The sequence below is a fragment of the Dermacentor andersoni genome, chromosome 7, assembly GCF_023375885.2.
Source record: "Dermacentor andersoni chromosome 7, qqDerAnde1_hic_scaffold, whole genome shotgun sequence".
NCBI lineage: Eukaryota > Metazoa > Arthropoda > Arachnida > Ixodida > Ixodidae > Dermacentor > Dermacentor andersoni.
In genome coordinates, this window is record NC_092820.1 from 101,853,014 (window position 1) to 101,878,055 (window position 25,042).

At 44.5% G+C, this 25,042-nt stretch overlaps 1 protein-coding gene across 1 annotated transcript in view; it reads right to left on the reverse strand.

Annotated features, from left to right (window-relative positions):
* Positions 1-20,628: 20,628 nt before the first annotated feature.
* The window catches only part of LOC126534023 (arylsulfatase I-like), a 94,557-nt gene continuing 90,143 nt past the window's right edge, over positions 20,629-25,042 (reverse strand). Inside the window, exons 12-13 of the mRNA XM_055072965.2 lie at positions 24,747-24,876; positions 20,629-20,800 (exon numbers count right to left, since the gene is read on the reverse strand). Coding sequence (XP_054928940.2) covers positions 20,629-20,800; positions 24,747-24,876 — 302 coding nt within the window. The remainder of the gene's footprint in view (positions 20,801-24,746; positions 24,877-25,042) is intronic.

A 25,042-nucleotide genomic window follows, 5' to 3' on the forward strand; every position in this document is an offset into this window, starting at 1 on the left:
CACTGAAACGCAAGCGAAGAAAGTTATAATTTTTTTAGATTTATGATGTGCGTAATTTCTATAGTTCACCTTCCAACCCTATTACCACCCTTTTAACACCCGCCAAATTGACCGCATCCAGACAATGTGGCTTATCTGTGACGACGACGACGCTATCGGTATTACACCTACAGCTCCATGACGGTGATAGCAGGGCGAACATGACATCGTTGACGGTAGTGGCATGGCGACGGTGATGACAATGCGTTGCCTGAAACTTAAATTGCAACTACTCGGGGCAAGCGAGCTTGGTAAATATGACGCATGAACGTGCTCCGAGGCTCGAAGATCCGGACTTGCAGCAAGGGGGCTGACGACGTGCAGTGGTCGGAGTACGGCTTCCGAAATTTCTGGTTAGCAACGCAGGCAAGGCGCCGATGCCGACGATCCGCTGACCGTTGATAAATTGCGAAAGCGACACTGAACGACCGTTTGATCATAATCGGCAGAAAACAGAGACAATGCTTCCTATGCCCGCGCGACCACGCAGTGTGACGGCTGGGATTTCCGCAAAAACAGTTTGCCAACCGTCCCTCGACTGATGATATCGTTGCCGATGCTCAAGTTCAAACTGCGCGTTTCCGAGTGCGCGTTAATCTGCGAAAGCTCGTCGTTGCAAGCGGATAGACTATCTTGAACATCTGAGAGTTTGGCGATGCCGGCGTTGGAACAATCAAGCAAGGATCCGACTTCCTTAATGACCCTAGTGCTCTTAGCCCTTTGTGCAGATCGCTTGTCTATAATTCGTTGCATCTGTATAGCGTCATTGGTAGTTGATGTCCTTGCACCCGTGCGGACCTGGATATCTACGATCAGTCATTACTAGCCAACCGCAACGCGAAGCGAGAGTCCAGTCTGGTCAAGCGAGCGTAGAGCAGGGGCAGGTACACATGTTTGTATTCAGCACCAAATATAGATGCTTAGACGGCAACGAGTTAGAAAACCTCCGACGGAATACGTAGACGCTACGCTACGCCATGGCTTTCATCTGAGTTATTCTAACCAGTGGCCGTCAAGCATCTACACAAGAAGTTTGCTTACCTGCAGGTTCAGGCATTTTCTATGTATGTGAATCAGTCGTCCTTTAGAAGTGTGAACGCGCTTACACTTTTCTTTGCCTTGTGGCAGCGTAAGTGACAAGGCAAAAAAAAGAAAGTGGCAGAAATTACCAGCGCATCAGGCAACGGTATAACTGTCGTATAAAATGCAAGGGATTCAGCTCAACACCGCTGTTCCCGAAACAATCAAAGGTCACTGCTAGTGATAGTGCAGATGAACCTTCTTTACAAAAAAGGTATTGCAGTTCGGCCACTTCACAAGAGGGTGCGCGCACTATTTTGCTAGAAAGTTTGAAGTTTGAGGATGACAATTTTTCGTCAGTTTAACAGAAAGTACAGCTAAGACACTTGGCTAAATAGCAACAAGAGCTTGGTGGCTCATTCCATCGCCTCATTTGAAAGGGAACGCTCATCGCGAACATCCATCCATCCATCCATCCATCCATCCATCCATCCATCCATCCATCCATCCATCCATCCATCCATCCATCTATCCATCCCACCATCCATCCATCCATCCTTGTGTATTGAAACATGCTTCTAAAATTCAAACGCGTGGATGCCTACACTGGCCAGCAGCTACCTATTTTATTATGTAGCGATGTTCAGGCTACATTTCTTGTAAATGGCTTGTATTTAATTATTTATTTAAACAAACATGCGCTTACACAATTTAAACGACACCATGTCGCAGCAAGGAATGGCGATGAGTCCGTTTTTTTTTGTGTGTGTGTGTGGCGTGCGAGCTTTCATGAGTCAGGCTGCCGAAATGAGAAACAAGAGTGCAGCACACAATGAGCCACACGCTAATTCTTGCGGGTCAACGCATTGCTAGCCTCGATTAGCAGCTCCATGAAGCTGTCCGTATCGATGTCCTTCGGGTCTTGTGACGTTAGCTTCGGCAGAGCTTTGCAGGTCTCCGATCCCCTTCGGTTATTACCACACACGAGACTGAGGGAATCCCCGAACACCTGCTCCAAAATTCTGGTGATGAACTCCTTGCCACCGTCGTTTTCGCAGGGCTCCAGTACCGGATCGAGGCAGTCAAGCAAGTCACCGTACGGGCTGCACAGGCGGAAAATAGCGAAAGGTAGGAGCGTGGAAATTAAAGAGGAAGATTTAGCTTGAAGGCTTCCATGCAGAATACACAGCAATGAAAAAATCGCTTCTCTCAAGGCCACTCCGCTGAATTTTGTGATGTTTTTTTTCGTGAAAAATAAAACGTTAAATTATAGTGACTGAGGGAAGTATATCTTTGTCAATTTCTGCCGTCAAAGTTTTTCATAAATATGGTAAGAAAGGAAAATGAAAAAAAATATATCAAGTACTAAAGCTTTATTTTGTATCTCAGTAACAAATAGGAGTGTTAAAATTCAGTAAACAGCACTTACTGGTATATGTAAAGCGGATAAAATGCATTCATTTTAGATCTTTTTCAAGTGCACCGCTAATATCGGAATAGGACTCCTGAAAAACCTCGTAGGTGCAGCTAGAATTTCTCTAAAGCTACAAACTTGACTCCACCCTAAGTACACCGCTAATATCGGAGTAGGACTTCTTAAAAATCAGGTAGCTAATGCACCAATTTCCCCTAAGCTGCAAACTCGTATATCTAATTTCTTCGCTTTAGAGGGTCTAACAGATGCAGTTTACAAAACTGCGAAATCTGTTTTCATTGTAGTAATTATGGTATTGTAAGCTTCGTGCCCCAATGTTTCATTGTGTTTTAGAATTACGCAAACTAAAGCGGCGAGATTGTAATTTTCTCTCTCAAATTAGGCAAATTTTATTTAAATCGTTCTAGTTGTTGTCTTAATTGAGCATTTGCGCGTTTTGCGTGTATTCAAATAAGAAAATCGGAGTTGGCCGACAGCTGAAGGTACCTCCTAACTGGGCACTGTTAGGCCGTGTTAAATGGCTTGGGATCAAGTATTTAACTTTAAGTTTTTATCATATGCTCGCACGGAACGAGAACCTTCATGTAACAGGTTGCCGCAGCTACAATGCACACAGCTTTAAAGGAGTACTTCCATTGTAATTGCGACTATTCTTCGTCCGTTCCTCATTTGATGTTACCGGGCATGAAAACCCTTGAAATGATGGTCGCAAACCTGAGAGCGCCCCATAAACGAGGGTGACTCAGAAAGCCTTTTCTCCTAGTTTGTTATAAGTCATATGTACCTTACACTATATTTTCACATCGTCTTCACACCAATTCAGACATATGTTCCATCGCAGCACTAAGTTTGAGATGCCTCTGTGCTAGAATTCGGCACACGCGATGTCCGCGAACGCTCATTGTCATGCAAGTCATCATGGCCTTTTGCTACCTTGCAACACCACCACATGAAACTTCTAAAAGCGAGACATCTTTCCACATACATGGGCTGCATTTCCCTGTGGAGCTCCGTGGCAGTTCGTACCTTGCCCCATCAAAAACGAATCATACTTTGTTAGTCGTACGCCGTGGATGTGGGAAGCAGAACCACCATCTTCAACAACTGACAGCAGCGCCGTCCAATAAAGGTCCAGTGCTGGGAATGGATACGTTGACTTCGCATTTACAGCCGCAATTTCTAAAAAAAGATAGGGGCAAGGACTTTCCGGTTCGTTCTCGTAATTTACTACGAAAGCTTTTCTTGAAGTCACTTTCGGTTTCCTTCCCCTGGAGGTGTGTGCATCGTCACGTCATGACATAGAACGTAGTCACCTGGAACCAGGACAGCACGACGTTTTTCAGCTGCTAAGGCTCGCTCAGTAGTCCTTTACGCAGCAACACAGGGCTTGGCAAACAGCAGTAGCATAACATACAAAGGTGACAGGTTCTGTTCTCTATAGCGTTACCTATTAAACAACAAATGGTACCTAAGTTTCCCTACTGCAACAAACGTACGCCTAGAAGCGCGTACCGCACTTAATATAGCTAAGTGTTCGCTCCTTCCTGCCCATGTTTTGTCGCGTCTGCATGAAGGATTTCCCCCCCGAGTACAGTTGAAGAATCCCGAGGATTGTGCAGTCAAAACTAGGCAGAAACTGGAAATCTAGTGGTCAGTGGTCACGTGGGTAGCGTGGTCAGTGTATCAGCGTTTTGCAGTCCTGTCAGTATTTATTGGCGATAGGACAGAGAAGATATTCGCATGTTTTGAAAAAACACTGCATCGCAACTGTCCAAATGCTACAAAATTCTTACATAATACATGCCCGGTATTGCGACACCAAATGAGACAAAGTATGTGCGGTAGAAGCAAAACATAAATGTTTGGACGACGCTTAAGCTTTGCCTTTACGAGTCGAATGCCCCCCCCTCCCTCTCCCCCCTATAGCATTCAAAGATCCCTGACTCTTTTTCATGCTTCTCGGCAACTGCAGCTTACGTAACCGTAATATTTACAGCAAACGCTAGTGGCGAACGCTCTGCACGAAGGCGACCTTTCTGGTAGAAACGCGACCCGACAAGGCCTGTTGCGTGGGCCACGATGCGACGTAGGCGAGCGCCTTCTGGAGCTGTTGCAAGGAACGGGGCGCGAAGCTTTGTGGCCTTTCAGATTTGCGAAAGGAGTTTGGGTTTTGAGTTTCCGCGTAACAGAATTAAGATTTCTCGTATATTCAAATTACAGTGCGATGCTAACATGTCTGTACGCTGTAAGTCGTGCTTTACAACTTTTCTGACATATTTTACTTTGATAAATTATATTCAGCAACTTCCTTGCGCTACATGGAGAGCCTCCGTGGTTGCGTATGCATGATTCAAAAAGATTTTTGCCGCAACGGTGGTCGACGCTGGAATTCCTGTAACACCGCGCCCTTAATGCTATGGCGCTACAAAGTTCCTAACGTGTACTCCACAATAATATCCAGGGTGTTTCCGCGAACACTTTCAAAAATGTTGAAAAGTAGAGAGTTGCAGATGAGCTCGTCTACACGAAGAGGCGCACATTACTTACCCATAGCATTGAACTGCGTAATGGCTAACTAACAAAAATGCAGTAATTATTCTTTTTCTAATTACCTTACAACCCATATTGCAATTGAAAGATATTTTGCCGAGGAGTTCGCAAGGCGAATCCACTAGGAATGAATTCTCACGATGACTCCAGTGTCGAGATAATAATTTCTGGACTTTGCCAATAAATGCACTGGCATTGCAGTTACGTTCTTAACAGAAGTCCACCTTGCGAACTCCCCCACTAGAATTTGTAAATTGCAATATGGGCCATAAGGCAATTATTTTAAAACCTAATTAGTGCGTTTTCGCTAATTAGTAAATTATGCATTTCAATTGGTTGTGCAAGTAATGCCCGCCTCTTCGAGTAGAAGAGCCCATGAACAAGAATTATGCTGTCTGCCTCAGCCAGCCTTTAAAGGTATTTAAAAGTGCTCGCTGAGACACCTGGTATATATCATCATCATCATCATCAACATCATCATCATCATCATCATCGTCGTCGTCGTCATCCTACTTTGTGTCCACTGCCGGACGAAGGCCTCTCCCTGCGATCTCCAATTACCCGTCTCCTGCGCCAACAGATTCCAACTAGCGCCCACGAATTTCCTAATTTCATAGCCCCACCTAGTATTCTGCCGTCCTCGACAGCGCTTCCCTTATCTTGGTACCCATTCTGTAACCCTATTGGTCCAACGGTTATCAAACCTGTGCATTACATGACCTTCCCAGCTCCAATTTTTTCTCTTAATGTGAAGTGGAATATTGACTATACCCGCTTGCTCTCTGATCCAAACTGCTCTCTTTCTGTCTCTTAAAGTTATGCCTAGCATTCTTTATTCCATCGCTCTTTGCGCGGTCCTAAACTTGTTCTCAAGCTTGTTTGTCAGTCTCAAGTGTCTTCCCAAAATGTCAGCACCGGTAAAATACACTGATTGTACACCTTCCTTTTCAATGATAATGGTAGATTCCAGTCATCAGGATCTGACAATGTCTGCCGCATGCGCTCCAACACATTTTTATTCTTCCATGAATTTTCTTCTCATGGTCAGGGTTCTCTGTTAATAATTGACCTAGGTAAGCATAATCCTTCAAAGACTCAAGAGGCTGACTGGCGATCCCGAACTCTTATTCCCTTGCCCGGCTATTCATGATTATTTTTGTCTTTTGCATATTAATCTTCAACCCCACCTTTACACTTTCTCTGTTAATGTCCTTAATCATTTGTTGTCGCTCCTCTCCAGTGTTGCTGAAGAGAACAATGTCATTTGCAAACAGAAGGTTGCTGAGATATTCGCCGTCGATCCTTACCACTAAGTCTTCCCAGTTTAATAGCTTGAATACTTCTTCCAAGCACGCAGTGAATAGCATGGAGAGATTGTGTCTCCTTGTGAGGTTCCTATTTTGTAGGTATCTTCCTAGTTTTCTTGTTAATAATGAAGGTAGCTGTGGAATCACTGTACATATTTTTGAAGATATTTACTTAAGCAGCGTAAACTCCTTGATTACGTAATGCCTTTATCACTGCTGTTATCTCTACTAAATAAATCCCTTTTCGTTATCTGTGAAAGCCATATATAGAGGCTTATTGTACTCCGCGAATTTCTCGATTACTTCATTGATGACGTGCGCGTGACCATTGTAGAGTATCCCTTCCTGAAACCTGCCTGTTCCCTTGTTGACTAAAGTCCAGTGTTTCCCGTATTCTATTAGAGAATATCTTGGTGAATATTTTATATAATACTGCGAGTAACCTAAAAGGCCTGTTATTTTTCAATTCTTTACCGTCTCCCTCTTTGTGGATTAGTATAATATTTGCATTCTTCCAGTATTCTGGGACGCTTGCAGTCGATAGACACTTCGTATAGACAGTCGCCAGTTTTCTAAGCTATATATCTCCTCTTTCTTAGAATAAATTTACTGTTATTCCATCTTTTCCTGCCACTCTACCCTGTTTCATGTATTGCAACGCCCTTCTGACCTCATCGCTGGTTATAGAGTTTCGATATCCAGTTCAATACTGTCTTGAATGGAGTTATTCTGGGTGCTCTGGGTACTCTACAGGTTCGTATAGATTCTTCCGCTGCTTTTATTATACCTTCGAGATTGCTGATAATATTACCCTGCTTATCTTTCAGTGCATACGTCTTGGTTTGCCCAATGCCAAGTTTCTGTCTCACTGATTTCAGTCTGCGTCCATTTCTTACAGCTTCCTCAGTATTTTTTCGAATATGACTCATTTTTGCCTTGTTGATGAGTTTTGTCATTTCCGCGAATTCTATGTTATCTCTTGACTTGGACACTTTCATTCTTTGTCGCTTCCTTTTTAGGTCCTTTGTTACTTGGGAGACCTTGCCCACTGGTTGCATTGGTGTCTTGCCTTCAACTTCAATTGCTGCCTCTCAAGCTAGCCTAGTTAGGGTTTCATGTATCACCTCTTTGTCATCTTCGTCTCTCTGTTCTACGGCTACATATTTGTTTGCAAGTACCAGCCTGAATTTGTCTGCTTGTACCCTTACTGCATCTAGATTGGCCTGTTTCTTCTTGACCAATTTTAGCCTTTCTTACTTCAAATTGAGGTGAACCCTAGCCCTCAGTAACCTATGATGACTGTACTTTGCCCAGGACTTCAACATTATTTACTGTACTGGGATCAGCAGAACATATGAAATCTGTTTCTCGTCTTGTTTCACCATTAGGGCTTTTCCAGGTACACTTTCTGTTGGTACGCTTCCTGAAGAAGGTGTTCACTATTCGTAGCTTACTCCTTTCTCTAAATTCTACGACCATCTCTCCTCTAGCGTTCCTAGAATCGACGCTGTAGTTGCGAATTTTCTGTTCACCCGCCTGCTTGTTCCCCACTTTTGCATTTAAGTCACCCATTACTACAGTATACTGAGTTTGTACTTTTCTCATTGCTAATTCAACATCTTCATAAAACTTGTCTACTTCTTTATCATTGTGAGTGGATGTTAGAGCGTAATCTTGTACTACTTTTATTCTATACCTCTTATTAAGTTTGATTACGACTGCTACCCTCTCACTAATGCTGTAGAATTTGTCAATGTTGCACACTATGTCATTATGTATCAGGAATCCTACACCGTATAAATTACTATCCGAATGCTCTCTATTGCAGAGGACGTGGCCGTTACTCAGCACTCTATAAGCCTCACCAGTTCTTCTAACCTCGCTAAGGCCAATGATATCCCAACCAATGCCTGATAGTTGCTCAAGGAGTCCTGCTAAGCTAGCCTCAGTCGACAGAGTTTGGGTGTTAAAGGTTGACAGGGTCAGTTTTCATTGGCGGCCTGTCCGGATGGCAATATGGTGGGCCTGACGCAACGCGCGAGTGGTTGGTTGTGCTGATGGATCAGAGAGGAAGTGCATCAGCGAGGCGATCCAGTGGTCCTTGCGCTGTTCGGAAGCGATGGAGCAATGGGCAAGTCGGGATACGGAGCAGCGGGCAAGGGTGAGCGTGAGAGGGCGTCGGCGTCAGAGTCCTGGCTGCCGCTACGGTAGAGCACGGGAATGTCGCAGTCCTGCAGGCGAAATGCCCACCGAGCACTTCGCTCCTAGCCCGATCAAATAAATACCCTAACAATGTATATTGTCCGAAAAAAATTTGGGAGGACGCTTAAGCTTCACCTTTAAGAGTCTATCGAGATATCATTAAAATCTCCGTGACTGCTTCTGACGCTTTTCGCCAACTGCAGTTTATGTAAACATAACGTTTTCCTAGAAATGCTGACGGCGAATGCTATGCACGAAGGTTCTTGTACTTCCTGGTTCTGTTTTTGATGGTGTATTAAGGAAACCAGCTGGCCACACCCGTCCTACTTTTAGAATGACCTCAAACAGCTGGATAATCGCGTTAAAAGGGGTTTCTGTTTGAGCGTCAGCCTAACAGTATCACGTTTTCTCGTATACTGAAATTGGAATCTGACGTTCTCATGTCTGTAGGTTATGTGCAAGTCCTACGTAAGAAATTTACTGGCGCATCTTACTTTCAATATCTACATTAGTTCCGCAACGCATATGCGCCACTTGGAGAGCCTGCGTGGCTGGGAATGGTTCGGGATGATTTTCTTGGCCGCGGACGCCGGCGCCACCGCCTACGCCGACAATGAATTTTCTGTGACCCGGAGCATTTAAGGCTGTCGCGTTAACATACAATTGTCGGTGTGAAGGAGACGAAAGGCGGCGTCAAGGGTCGCCTGACTAGGCCTCCAGCACCACATTGTACATTCACTACACCACGAAAATGGAAAATAAAGCAAAATAACAGCTAAATAACATTGTAAACAGCTGATAAGATGAAATATACAGCAAAATAGTAGCAAGGCAAAAGGAAACATTTCACCAGCTCGAATTCCTAAATTCCAATATGTGCCTTAAAGTAATTATTTAGGACGTTAATTTTGCGAATTTTAGTTATTCACTGAGTGTGCGTTTAGATTCCTCATGCTAGTGACGACCACCTCTTCGAGCAATCTAGCTCTAGGACACAAATTACTCTAACTGCCAGAGGCGACACTTAAAGAAAAGATCCGTAAAACCTAAAAATGGTCACCACGCTGTATAATCGCGCGCGTTCAGGGTACGGCTGCCAGCGGCGCCGCCGCGAAGGTACGGGATAGAGAGAGAGAGGGGGGACTGGTTGCGTACACGCCTGATACACGACGTGTTTCGGCCGTGGCTATACCGTGTCTCTCTCCATTTTCTTCAATGCTAATCGCGTTGACGTCGACACTCATCCTGATATAGATTGTGCCGCATTTTTTAAGCATGAAATGCTTTTATCTCCCGTTGTCGGCGACCTTCACGTGACCTTGAGCAAAAAGCCAGAGCCGTTATCCGGGCACTAAAACGAGAAGTTGCGAGAACGAAAGAAACGAGATCATCATGACAGCCAGTCAAAACTTAAGAAAATGCAGTCTCTGGCCCCCAGCCTTTAACACAGGACCGCATCACACATGTTAGTTGCTGTTCAAGCAAGTTGCAAAAAATATTGTTTACGAGTTCTTCAAAATGTTTCTGCACCATATCACTCAAGCTGTACCTTGTAGTACACTCAAGTTTTATTTGTCATTTCCTATAGGGCGACGACGTGCAAAAGGCAGATACAGGACACCATATATACTCCACAGTAATATTTTGGAGCTTAGACAGGATTGTCTGTGGTAGTTTCAACGCCAGCGGTCCGTGAGTTCTGCGGCGCGGGCTTTGCGTCGCCTCGAGAGGTGACGCCACGCCGCGTGGCGCCTCCTTCAGGCGATTTGTTTTCTTCTAGCTGGGCAGTACGCTGTCTCCCCGACGTCTTTCACTGCCTGTCTCGCGGCCTTCAGCGGGTTTTCTTCTAGCTGGGAAGTGTCTATAAGGACCAGTGCACAGCATTGCGTGGTGCGGTGTTGTGCGGTGTGGTGGGGTGTGCCCTTGGGAACATGCACTACACCAATGTTAAGATTCTGACTAGTATCGTCTCCAAACAATCTGCTTTGCTGGTTGCCATTTCGTGCTTACATCTACTCTCGATAACGGGAGAGCCAGCAATCGTTTTAGGGGGGAGGCTGTCAGCCCCGATGGAAAATATATATGCTTTGTCAATTACATCACGCGTAGACTTCTCGATCATGTTTCACCTACAAGCTAGTCTGTAGGTTTTCATATAGGAAACATCGCAAAAGACACGGACGAAAAAGAAAACAACAATAATAGTTTTGGTCATCTTCATTATCCACGCCGTTCGCGCCGTTTTTGCACGGTGCAGTAAAACATATTTTAACTACCTGTGAAAAACGAAAGGCGTTAAAGAGCTTGTACTTACCAGCATACGTATGGGACGATTTCCTTGGTAGGTGCCTTGGCAACGGACGTCCGCAGGCTCTCACGGACAGCCTTCAAGCAGCCATTGATTTTTGCCCCAACGGAGTTCAAGCAGCCAACGCATTTCTGGAAAGCTGGGTAGCGGAAACGTATTCATTGCATCGAGTAAGAGGTCGTCGAAAAATATTAAGTGCCCTTTGAAGACAAAGAGAAAAAAGAAACTACGAATAATATCGTGTGGATAGACAAGGCCGCTTATTTCCCTATATTGGGAGTCCCAGGGAAGGGATACTCTTCCAAATTTTTTTAAAATGTCGCGCCAGCGTGACCACACGGCTTGTCAGCGTCTTATAACGGTGAAAAGTGGCGAGGTTTGCTAGCGTGTACGTAAGCGCACAAAGCACTCTCCAGTACCACCGTCGTTTGATACGTTGTTCGCATCCGCTGGACACGCGCCCTGCCAGGGTTATCTGTGCACTCGTGCAGAAGAAAACCGGTGTGAAAGAACTTGTGAAATAGCGGAAACAAAGAGGGGTAACTGGTTCAAAAACGTGGTTATTTTGTTATCGTGTGACAATGAATACGCTGAGCAAACGAAGCGCCGTGCTAATTCATCTTAAAACGTTTTGTGCGCAAACAAACAGGGACGAAGAAGAGGAGCAACACAAGGACGAGCGCTTTCTAACAACTGGTTTTATTTTTGAAGAACCACCTGCCTAAATACCCACAGATCTGCGCGATCTAATCGTGCCGTGCTAATGCTTGACTTTGAGAGTATTAATGTTCTCTGAAGGGGGCTGCAGCTCTGCAACTTGCTGTGCATTCCAAATCATGCCGGCGCGTTGCCCTTTTTAAAGAAGCAACTGTAATCTATAACCACGAAAACCAGTTGACAAGAGAGATTGTATAAACGTGAACCATAATAATTAGGAATGGGAGATGCATGAGGGAGCCATTGGCGGTATCCATGAGGAGGAATTTGATTAGTTGCGTCAGTCTTGATTGTCTTTACATTTCAGTGCCTTATTGAACTTTTCCTAGTGTTCTAAGTAAGCCCCATCCTTTTTGTGTTTTTTTCTTAGCTTCTTGTTTAGTTTTCTTTCCTTAATTATGCGTTGAGAGAATTGTCGAGCGCCGACCAATGGGTGAAACCAAGTACGATTTGTTTTCAATCTTCTTTTCATCGATTGGTCGGCTCTCAACTATTTCCCGTCGTAAATTTTCCCGGGATCATACGGGTTCTTGGCGAACCCTTGATTTCAATATATGCGTTATTTCCCTACTAAAATCAGTTGAGGTTAGCGCCGCATTGTCAATTATTCCGCTTTTGTCCCTGTTTATTTACATTCCTTCACACTTTAAAATGACTATTAACCAGCTCGCAACCGTCTACTAGCTATTTCTGGCACTGCCCGATGGCCCTCCTGGATAGCAATAGAAATCAGTGTGCATGTCAGAGCGAAAGCTCTACTACGCCATGTCTCCGAAGGTCATTCATCGTGTCTCAATGGCGTGTTAGCGCGCGTACACGTTCAACGGACTGGCGCAGCCAACGCAACCGGATGCGCCCAACCAAAAATATTTTTTTTCTAGGCGACTGGCCCAACGCGTTCTGACGCGCCCGGCGTCGAGGGACGCTCGCCCGCGCGCCGATTACGTCGGACCACAAACGCGACTTTACCGGCTGCTTCGATGACACTTGATCGCTCAGCCTCACCATGGATGGCACCCCGCTGGGCCGTCTGTACGTGCGCTTCAGTGCAAGCGACAGGCTGAATTCAATCATCCAGTAGATATTGCAAGATGGTTGGCTGCGAAATCTCAAGCAATGCCAAGGTTGCCTGCTGAAACGCCGGAGCAAAGGGAGGCCCGATTAGCACGTTATAGAAAAGCATACAAAGCGCGGAACCGTGCCAAGGTACTGTAACCGCCACCGTCGTTCAGCAGCACGAACAAGCAGAAGGAGACGAAGCCGCGGATACAAGCAACGGCACCGACAACGAACTTTTGACGCACCGCACCCTTCGGCTGGCGGCAAGCTCGACTGCGACGGCCAGGTTTCACGGCGACTTAACGGACAACCCCTTCGGCAGCAAGTGTAACGTGTGTGAAAGGCTGTGGCCTAACTTTAATGAAACATTGTGTGCGTAGTGACTAGGTTTCAGCCAATTCTTTCAAGCCAATTTCAGCCAATTTTTCAACCCAAACTTCAGCCAATTTTTTCAAGCGATCGGCGCAGTAAGCGGCATTGAAAGTGGAAATTGCTTTGCGTGCCTGCGCATACTGTCTCCGATATTGCCGCTTCCCGCCGTTATAAGTCGCCGACATGCTGCGTGTTCTAAATGCGTTCGACGCTCAAGAAAGGTTGTCCCCCATTGCAAGTGTGTACATGTGTCACGGGGACGCTGCGTTTGTGCAGTGCAGGTAATTGATTTAGAAAATGTCAAGAGAGTCTGTGTCTGGCAGCGGTGGGAACAACAGACTAAAGTTTATTTACAGCGTGCGACGGTGATCTTTAGACTTGGTTTTTGACGCTTCCTTCAAGTAACCAGTCCGTAAACGCAAGTAACTCCCTGGTGGGAGTATAGTGCTTGTCCTCCAGCGGCTCCCCGGTTCAGAGTTTATTATACTCCGTATGATCGGACTCGAATTTTTACTTCGTGTGAGCGGAATTTTTGCGTGGAACCACCAGAATTTTTTCTGTATTATTTATTTATTTTTACTTAGTACTAGACGGAGTTTTTTTCAAGGTCCAACGGGAGTATAAAAAGAAGTATCACGTCAGTTTGCGCGAACATTTTTATATGCAGAGACTACTCGTCAAATTTCGAAATATACACACAAGACCACGTCAAATTCAACGAAACATGTCAATGAAAGCACATAAACCATGACATAGAAAAACATTTGAGAAACACTCAATGCAGAACTTTGAAAGATAACCAGCGTACCCGCGACACACAAGAAGCAACGCTGCTAGTAGATATAGTCACGATACTATGTGCCTCGAAACCGCCTAGTGAGCCGCTGTGATGTTTTCTATATTACGACTCACATGCTCGCTCGTACGAGACCTGCCTCTCTGAAAATAAGAGAAGACCTTAATGAACACAAAACTGAGAATTAAGAATAGTGAGGAAGAAAGCTAAAGTCATAATTTTTAAATATTAGCATGTCATTGTGTGAGTGCTGAAGCGACTTCGCACACAGCCAGCATTCGCGGCCAGAAGTTGTGCGTTAGTTACGGTAAGCAAGAACTATGTAAGTACGTGTGCTTCATATTTTATATAGCAAATTAACTTTGTGCGACATAGTGGCAGCGTAGGAAGAATTTATTACGTGTAAGGATGACCCACAGCAGCCGACGTAACACTGAAAAGTGCGTAGTCATACATTTTTAGACCGCACTACTTGCTCAGCGTCGAAGCAATGTCTTTTGGTTCTGAAAAGGTGCTACATCGCTGATCTATCGAACAAAACCTCCCCCTCGAAGTCACCAGGCATGCTTCTAAATCAGTGTCTGGAATAGAGCATAATTTTAATGCTATACCGGAAGCAACGACGTGATCAAAACTGAAGTGAAGGATAACAATTCGCTTCACATCGCTCAGTAAGAAGCTTTATTCACAGTACGCATACTTACGTCCTACAGTTTTGCTTGGGCAGGGATATCCATACACAGATGCATAAAAGCAGTTACTTGCACTCCGGTTTTTCTCACTGCAACACAGCCCCGCAACAAACTTGGAATATGCAATTTATGTGCGACTATAGCACGGCCGTCGTAAATCGAACAATGGCTGTTGTTGCGATTGCACCACCGTTGCCATTGCTAAACATTACACCGGACGTTGTCAGCATGTACTCACAAGGACATAAAACCCGCATTTCACGTACAGAAGAACACAAGCCACGGTCACACAGCACGAAAACACAGTCAGAAACCTGAGCCGACATCACGAGTCAATGAGCAGCTTCGAGGTATACCTAAGCCTTTTTGCGCACATGAACACGTTGTTCTTGTATTCATCGTTGTCAGAAAAGTGATCAAAGCTAACGTAGTTGAGGCTGAGATACAGTGAACTTCAGGCACGCCTATAACACTTTCTGGAAGGAAATACCGGAGAAAAATTGACGAATAGCTGCCATGGAACGCCACTTCACAGACGTAGATGAACCGTCAGCTATGAACACTGCCGACTCTGCCCAAATCGGCCTGTCTCTGGCGCTGCGCACAGGCTCATGGTAAGCACCACGTGACCAACAAGTTCCACCGGGAGAGTTTTTTAAAACTCCCTGTGTGAAGTTTTGACATGAGAACAAGACTTTGAAGAGGAGTAAAACTAAGTCATGTCGCCTTAACCTCCCGCAGCTAGCCATCTGGGTGAAACGAGGGAATGCCGCTGTATTGCTCCTATACATGGGAGTAAATATTCAAGGATGGGGAGGTTTTAGGGCACATCACCTGTTAAAACCTCCCAGATGAGCCTATTTTTGTTTACAGTGTAAGAACAAAAGGTAACCACTTGGGAGCGTTTTTTACCGGCCGGCACACCGGGTATAGCCTACATCCCAATGGGCATTGAAACTCCCATCGGACGTCCGATAAGATCCCGACGTCCGAGTCCAAGAGCAGCCATCCTGGGAACATCCAGTGGATATCATTATCGGAGTAATTTAAGGTCCACTTCTTATCCTTCTGCGGAGGTCCTTAGGTCATTAGTGCTGGAGATTTTGCCAATGTTGCTCCCTTACTTATGCCCATTGATCCCTTTCTGAGCATTTCTGCACTTGCAAATAGCAAAGTACAACGGGCCTGGAGTTCATTCAAGCTATGCCAACCACATCTACCTTCGTTCAAAATAGACATCAACTTTTGCCAGCAAAATATCAACCATTCCCCAAAACACGCAGCATAAAATTAACCAAATTCGATCTAATTTGGTTTATTTATTAGGCTTTTCTTCTTCTGGTGGAAAGCATGCACGTATCCACGAAGACAGGTTTCTGCACTGCTTCCAAAGCACAGCGTCATGGCAAGCTAGCAAGCAGGTGTGACCATCTCATTATTATTCCTTGTAGACCCACAAGAACTTTTCCGTTCTTAATGGTGCTCAAGCGTTATCAAGCATATCCCTTTTTGGGCCATCACGCGCGCCAAACATCAATGCGACCAGAGACCGACGGCCCCATAGAATAGTCGACGTGCATTCACTACGCTGTTCAAATAATAATAATTAAGAGCCGCACATTTGGAAACTCCAGAAACATTTCGGTCGTCTCTGAAAGCACACTAAACAGTGCATGCCGGAGTTCTCTTCATGTCTCGTATTCCATGCCGCAGTTTGAACTTTTTATTGTTTCTTCCTGATGTTACGGTAAAGAATAAGTGTGCTGTAGCGAAAGGAGTGCACCGTCTGGTCTTGCCCACCTTGATGTCTCTAAAAATATATTACTAATAGCGATTCTTATTAGATACTCTTATACTCTGTGATCTGATTTTATTTTTGCAGCACTTCGGGGATCAAAATATTATGCTAGTACTGTAAAAGCTGTCACCTGCAGCCTTTGTCTGAGCTTGCGCTGATTAAGCTGTTGACATTTATTACAATACAGGACTGTCACATCACCCTTTTTCTGAATTTTATAGGTTTGCAGTATCTTGTCTCGTGACCAATTGTATATTTGTTGTAACACTTGCAGCAAATTAACACTTGCATTAAAACTTGCTCTACGCATTAAATCAAGATTTCGTAATAGAACCGAATAAAAAGATCTGTGAAAGTAATAGTTAATTTTATGCAAAATCATCAGCGCCCAAATGCTCAGCTCGTCAAAGTGTGTGAAGATACTGTTTCACTGCGAAAAGCTACTTAGCCACATAAAGACTGCACTGGTGCGATACCCAGTACGACCGTTTGTACCAAGACCTTTACAGTGCCGTAAATATCTAATGATTGGTCACGTACAGGGTTAACTGCAGAAGTGTTGTGGTCTGTGCCAAATGTGGTGAAAATGACGACGTAAATTCCCGCGACAGTCCCACATCTCGCTGCCCTAACTGTGAAGGTGAACACATGGCAACAGACAAAGTCTGTTCCATATTGAATGAAAAACAAAAAGCTCTTTATTATAAAGAATGATTATAAAAGCTTTTTAAAGTCCTCCATTATTTGCGAGTGCTAACCTACTGGTTGCCTGGCACCTTAACTCCCGCTTCAGCTAGTGCTTCTCCAATCAGCCTAGTCACGATTTCATTCATTGCACCTACGGCAGTTTTAGCTTCCTGTACGAAATCTTCATATCCATTTGCAAGCTCTAGACTAAATTTGTCGGCTTTTCCCGTTACTGCGTCTAGGTTGGCATGTTTTTTGCCGACAAATTTGCTCTTCCTCTCTTCAACTTGCGCCCCGCCGTGGTTGTTTAGTGGCTATGATATTGGGCTGCTAAACTATAGGTCGCGAGATTGGATCCTGGTCACGGCGGCCGCATTTCGATGGGGGCGAAATATGAAAACACCCGTGTACTTCGATTTAGGTGCATGTTAAAGAACCCCTGTGGTCCATATTTCTGCGGTCCCCCATTACGGTTTGCTTCATCATCAGGTCGTCGTATTAGCAGGTAAAACCCCATACCTTTTTTTTTCAAATAGTGAGCAGTTCTAGGCCTCACTAACCTGTGATCACTGCCCTTTACCCTACCTAACACTTCTACATCCTGTAGTATGCTAGGTTCGGCAGAAATTATGAAATATGTTTCATTGCTTGTTTCTCCATTTGGGCTTTCCCAGGTCCACTTCGTGTTATTGTGCTTCCTGAAGAAGGTATTCGTTGTTTGAGGTCTATTCCTTTCCGCGAATTCTACCAACATCTTCATCTAGTGTTACCAGGATCGTTGCTGTAGTTGACAGTTCCTTGCTGCCTATCCTGCTTTTCACCGACTTTTGCATAGAAGTTGCCCGTGAATACATTATAGTGAGTTTGCACTTTTTTGATTGCCGATTCACCGTCTTCATAAAACTGCTCTATTTCATCATCATCGTTACTGGAGGCTGGAGCGCATGCTCGCACTACTTTTATTCTTTACCTCCTATTCACTTGTATTACGATTGCTACCGCTCAATAATGCTGTAGAATTCATCAATTTTGCCCGCTTTATGCTTATGGGTACGAAATCCTACCCCGTATTCTCTCGTATTTTGAACACCTCTGTACCAGAAAACGTGGCCCTTAGTCGACACTGTATAAGCCTCCCAAATTCTTCGAATCTAACTAAAGCCATATCCCAGGCAATGACTGATAATTCCTCAAAGAGACACGATAAGCTAGCCTCGCTCGAGAGTGTTGACGTATTAGGCGTTGCCAGGTTCGCATTCCAGTGGTGGCTTGTCCGGATGCAGAGATTAGTATCACCTTCTTCCACATCGCCGATTTAAACGCCTCCTTGGCCACGTGCTCCGCAGCCGCTGGCGACTGACGGCCATGGGTAATTGCTGGAGTCATGAGGGAGAGAGTGGCCGGATACTAGGGAGGCCAATTCTTGTTCTGGTGAGGAACTGTCTTTCAAATCAAATCAAGCCAAATTCCTTTTATTTCTCAGAAAGAAGCTTAATGGTAGTTCCTAATTTGGTTGCACGTGGACTAGTATAGACCCACTGCTTCTCGGTAATGTTTTCTGCGGTGTCAGGGGCCACTGCAACGCTGAAGATGGAGTGGACTGGAAGAGCAGTCTATGTTACATCCTTTAGATTAGAAGCCGTTGTTGTACATCTGCTCCATACCACCACCATCGATGTCCCAAATATCCTACTAATTCCAAATATATCCCGTTCTCAGAACCTTTAGCCGGATACAAAAAAGTGAAAGAATTCATAGAATTTAGGGAGTCGTTCCTTCATTCTCTTGATCAAAGTTTCTCTTGCATTCTTACTGAAGGAAAGCGGCTTTTCCCAATGCCTTTGATGACGTGTACTTTCGCGCCGGTGGTGCTTAAGCCGGGACAGCTTTTTGTCACGGTAAATATGTCATGAAACGACATTTCTTGGCATACTAAAGCCCCCACATATAAAAAAATAGATTGCAAAGGTTCGTGCGCAAAAGTTAGGAGAGTTGGCATAAAATGACATTATTATTATTGTTGTTGTCGGTAGAGGGCGGTGTTAACGCGACAGCGTTAAGGATCCCGTGTCCCACGTCGGCGTCGAGCGTCTGGAGTAGGACGCCGCGTCGCCATAACGATTTGCGAACCACACTTACCCAGGCCGTTGATCTGACGCAAGTAATTCACTGAACTAATTGTATTTTGCAACCTAAAATACATGGAAAAATCCTAAACTACGACTTACACACAACCTACAGACATGATAGCTCTCGGAGTGTAATTTGAATATACGAGAAAAAATATTTCTGTTGAAGAAGAACGGCAGATTGGGCGAGTTGGTGGTTTTCATAATGTTTAAAAACAGCGCTAACAGCGTTGTCCGGTGTACGTTCTTTGCGCTGTTTTTAAGCATTATGATAATTTTGTTAGGCGAGAACTCAAACAAACCCCTTTTTTAAGCGTTTCTACAATGCAGAGACCGGAGGAGACGGCGTCCGCCATTTGCGCGCGCCGGCGCGCAAATATGAGTCCACGGAGCGGCGCACCCGCTTCTTTGAAACACTTGCAGATGGCGCTCGCCTCTCCGCCTCATCGCGGCCCATGCAAAAGGCGGCGTTTCGACGAGAAAGCGCGCCTTCGTGCATGGCGTTCCCCGTGAGCATTTACCAGTAAACATTAGGATTACGCTGCACTTTCCGGGAATCGTGATATGCAGTCAGGGATCTTTTAATGCTGTCGCGTTGCACTCTTGAAGGCGAAGCTTAAGCGTCTTCCGAATTTTTTATTACAAAAATAAGTTTGGTTCCTGGACCTTTTTATTTATCTAATTATCGCGGCTAATAGAAACGTTGGCCATGATTCTGCAGGCCTGTGGGAGCCCTAACATGAAATTCATATGTTCCACGGCCTCGATATCCCCACTTTCCAAGCAGCACTCGAATCCATCTCATTATTTATTTCCAGAAATATCAATGCCCTTATTCTATTTTAGGTGGTAACCCTAGTTGTGTGGTACGTGAATTCTTTATTCTTTCTAGTTGGTATGTAGGTGCCCGCTTGTTCCATGTGAAGGTTACCATGGCCTTAGTGCCCGGGCGTCCAAAAACCGCAATGTTTTTCTTAATGTTGCATGTCATACTTGGTTATGTTACGCTTTGTTATTTTATATTGTAATTATCTATGTAGGTTATATATGGTTATATTGGTAAACTACATCAGCGGACAATCAGCAATTTCTAGTCCTCCTTATTATATATATATATAATGCTTCTGGGCACATTACAAGATTGATTTATTCCCATTGATTGATAACGATTATTGATTTTGTCGCCGTTGTAACACGAAAAAACAAATACCAAAGAGAATAAAATCACAGAAGCAGCCTTCTGCTAAAATGCTAAAAGATACACCCCGCTCACCCGCTCTAAGAGAAATATATGCACAATGAGGAAACTCCAATTGAGACTATCGTATATTCAAGTGCCTTCAATAAACTTAAATAAATGGCAAGCGTAGAAGTTTGGCGACGCTGTGTGGTTACTACGGGCTTGAATCCTCTCAAAATGTGTAATGAGAGTGGGTCTTTCAAGGGCTTTAGACGAACCAACGCAGTCGCAGTACTCTGGTCGATTCATTACGGGAAAGCGCTCTATGATTGATTTGTCAGCAATTGCAATATACCTCCTTACCTACGTACTGCTTCGAACCATTGATGCAAATGACGTCGATGTTGTCCTCGAGAGCTTCTAGGGGCAGCAGGGTAGCAGCTTTGGACAAACCGTCTAGGCAGTTTTTGCAGAACTGGATACTGCAAGCGATCTGTTCCTTGAACGTCCTCAAAAGAAATAAAAAAAAGCAATGGTGAAGGCTGACTGGCTCAACTTTTTGTCTATCTTCTTCACCATATCATTTCTTAAAGTGCCAGTTGCGCTTGGGAACTTCAGTGCATTTACCACAAACATTTCACTTCTCCTGGGTAAGCACATGTTGAGGAAATAATGGCTATGAGGAGTGTGCAAACATCAATTTTGATCCCCAGCTGCACAAGAACCAAACAGTGCCTCAAGCACACGGAATTGAATATCGAACATTTTTCGAAAATATATGTATAATGCACAACCTTTTTACCAATATTATCAGCAAATCTTTCATCCTGGTTTTCACAACATTAAACAACTGCGGGGAGTGCACTGCAGAATATAAAGTATCCTTTATTAACACCACAATGGGTACACTAAGAACACCTAAGCAGTTTCTTCTCAAAGTCAGTACATTTCCGAGAATACGGGGTCGTGCGTTATCATGCGAAGTTTAGAAAGGCAGCCTTGTTTTTCACGCCTTATTTGTGCACACTGCTGCGACCAAATTATAAAGGCCTACTGCATCTGCAAAGGTAAAAAAAATTTGCTATTTAACATATTCGTGGCAAAATGGTCCCGCTATTGCCTAAAGCATACTATAGCAATGAAAAGTGTTCATAGTTTCTCCGTTGAGAGCACACATGCGTTGCATTTATACTGGGTGTTTCAGCCAACACTTTCAAGATATTTTAAAAATAACCTGTGGCAGATAACACATTTTTAGTTTCTGATCTGATCTACTCAAAGAGGCGGACATGCATCAGAAAGCGAAGTGCATGATCGTACAATTAACAAACCTTCTCAAAATAAGTTTTTTAACTCATTACCTTAAGACAAATATTGCAATTACAATTTGCCGCGGGTGAGGCTGCAATGCATATCCACTTGAAAATAATTGCGTGGATGACACCATTTACGAGATATGTGCCCTCAAATTTCAGATAAAGATGCAATGTCGTTCCACTTACTTCCACAACATAGCGTCGATCTGTGCATTGCAGCACAAATCTAACAGGAACACCAATGCAAACTTCGCAAAGTTCGGAAATTAATATATCGAAACTGGTGTCATCCTGAGAATTCGTTCCAAGTGCAAATGCCTTGCGAGCTACCCGGCTAGAATTTCTAAATCGCAATATGTGCCATAAGTTCATTAGTTAGAAACTTAATTACTGAATTTTCGGTAATTAGTCAATTGTACGTTTCAATTTCTTGTGCAAGTAATGTCGGCCTTTTCGAGTAGACCAGTTCATAGACCAGAATTACGCTATTTGCCACAGGCCATATTAATTTTCCTTGAAAGTGTTCGCTGACACACTCGCTATACAATGTGTTCGTAAAGTCATGGTGTGCTTTTGGCCGGTCACAGGAACGCAACAAAACAACATAAAAATGTGAAATCTTCACCAAATGAAACGAAAACCCTCCAAGTTTCCGTAGTATGCTGTGTAAGGGTGTGCGCGCGCAGCTGATGACGCAGCACTACAAAATACGCAGCAACCGATCAGCCCACGCCCACACTAGTCGAGATGTGGATGGTACAGAGGCAAGTTGATTGTGTTCTGTGGCTTGCTAAATTCAGAATCCGTGACCAAAGTGCAACGTGAATATCGTCGCGTGTACGACGAAGCGCCACCACATAATCGAAGTGCACTGAACAGGATGAAACTTGGAGAGTTTCCCTTTTATTTCATGAAGATTTCACATGTCTATCTTGTTTCATCAATTTCCTGTGACCGTTCAAAAGTGCACCATGACTTTTTTACGGACACAGGATATATACCAAAGAACGCCCACTGAATAATTCCGCGTCTACACAATGTTTACTTGTGGGCAGTTGCGTTTAGCTGGATAGGTTAGGCTGTCTGAGCGAGAAGGCGTGCACTCTAGCACTAGGTCCACTGCGAAGGGATGAAAGTTATTGAATTGTTGCGTGAATGTTATATTTCATCGTCTACAGTAGACGGCGTAGCGTATTAAAAAATTTTTCTCCAATATGAACATCCTCGATTAACATGTAGATTTCTAGATTAACATTCGCACGCTTATGCTGTACGTAAATGCGTGCAGTTGGTTTTCTCGAGGTCGTTGAAGGGAAGAGAAACGTCCAAGCCAAGCGAGCCGTCAGGCTGAGACGGTCGGTTTTAGGCAGTCCACCTGCCAATTGCGATAGCATCGCGGCTCCCGATCTCGCCAGCAGTTCGGCCGCACGTTCTGCATAACCTTACTATATTAGTAAGTATTTCGTTTAAGAAACTAGCGGCAGCTTAGCTGTATGCCGCGATGAGCGGCATCACAAGCGAATGCGTCGACTGGGCTGATCGAAGTTGCGAGGTACACGGCCGTGGGCGCCACAATCGCCGCCTCTGGCCATGTGACATAGCAGCCGCGCTGTTACAGGCTTTGTCTATACAATGGTGCAGTCGTCGGACTTGTCGGAGGACGAAAATCCTCCTATTCTGTCGTTTGTAGACCATCGGATCAAGGCCGTAGGGAACGAGAAAAGGACCCGGCTCTGGCTGCCATTCCGGAACTCCGGACGCCGTTTCGTTCCGAGTGTCTCGGACGTAGAACTTCGGGGCACACAAGCTTTCAAATCCTCAGCCTGTTTCCTTCGTCAAGAAAGGAGGTTCCATTTGTTCACGATACATTCTCTACTCGTATTTTCGCTATTGTGGCCTAAAGAAGCCGTCCTAGAATTACTAGAATAATTGAAAGAAAGCTGTCTTTCGGCATTACGTTGTCCGACGTTGGCATCAGTCCTGTTATGGCTGTGATCGAAATCGATGTCAGGTGACGTGAAGGATTCGTATTCACGCTAGTGGTCTGGCGCCGCGTGTTTTATGTAAATGTCACACATTAGTATTGTTCCGCAAGGGGATGATATCGAAATTTTGAAGTATTTCTTTTCGGAAACCCTGTTTACCGTGATTACCGTGATTCATCTTCAAAGAAATTTTCAGCGCAAGCAACGACACGGATGAGAAAGAGGCACGCCGCGGACAGCAGTTACTCTGAGAAAGAAACAATGTGGTCACTTCCTTCTATCGTATCACCGCTTTACATCGGCAAGAAAAAGAATATTGCAGCAGCCCCTTCGAAGATTTGGCCTGGACTTAACAGAACCTGTTTTTTTTTTCGGTTGGGGCCTTTACTCTGGTCTTCAACCACAGAGATGTATGCGCAGCTATTCTGAATTTTTTTATGGAATCCAAGCAAACGCCTCGTTAAAATTGTTTAATTTCTTTAACTCTTGAATGCGTACCTTTCATTAATTGCTTATTGATTCCTTCTGATATTATTGCATTCATTTTAACAAATGTTTTCACCTGCTACAGCACATCAGCCCACAGCAATTCTGAAATGTTATTTCTCTCTATAAATTTGAATAACACACCCACTTCGTGGCCAATCGTCTGTAGTGGATAGTAGCCACATGTTCGGTAGTTAACTCACAGCAATGCTCTAATGGCTGTGGTGTTGTGCTGCTAAGCATGAGGTCACGGGATCAAATCCCAGCTGCACCGGCCGCATTTAGATGGGGGTGAAAACGCCCGTGCCTCGTTCATTGGGAGCATGTTAAGTTCCCCCTAGTGGTCGAAGTTAATTCGGTTTCACCGCTTCGCCATGCCTCATAATGAAGTGGTTTTTGCACTTAAAATTCCCGAGTTGATTTATTCGATAGGCAACAACGACGGCTCTGAACTTAATGCTAACTGCACAAAACACGAAATGGAATTGTGAAGTAACGTTTCTTTTTATCATCTGGAATTTCAATAATGAGTACGGCTTCGCAAATCCGAATGAAAGGCACGTGATTCAAGACGGTTACCTTTCTAGTTTTATTCGGATTCATGCCCTCATTCACTTATTATTACCACTATGGCTTGCACAAGTTGGAAGCGGTGATTGCAGTCTTACTTGCATTGCTTCTCGAACAGTGACCCAGAATATTCCAGGTGTGATGTCTTCGCGTAGGGAATGTAATCCTCACCGCAAGCCCGCAGAGTCCCTTTCTTGCAACCATCTTTTAGTTGGGCGTGGCAGAGACCTGTGCAGACGGGTGATGATTCGAACAAGGCAAGGTTATTGCTCAGGACGAACTGAGGGGCTAGTTGGTTGTGCATGTTTACTGGAGCACAGCGCACCATAAATCAACAGGGACTTACAGAGTAACGACCCCACAAAGCGCTTTGTGGTGTCGTTGCTCTGTGAAT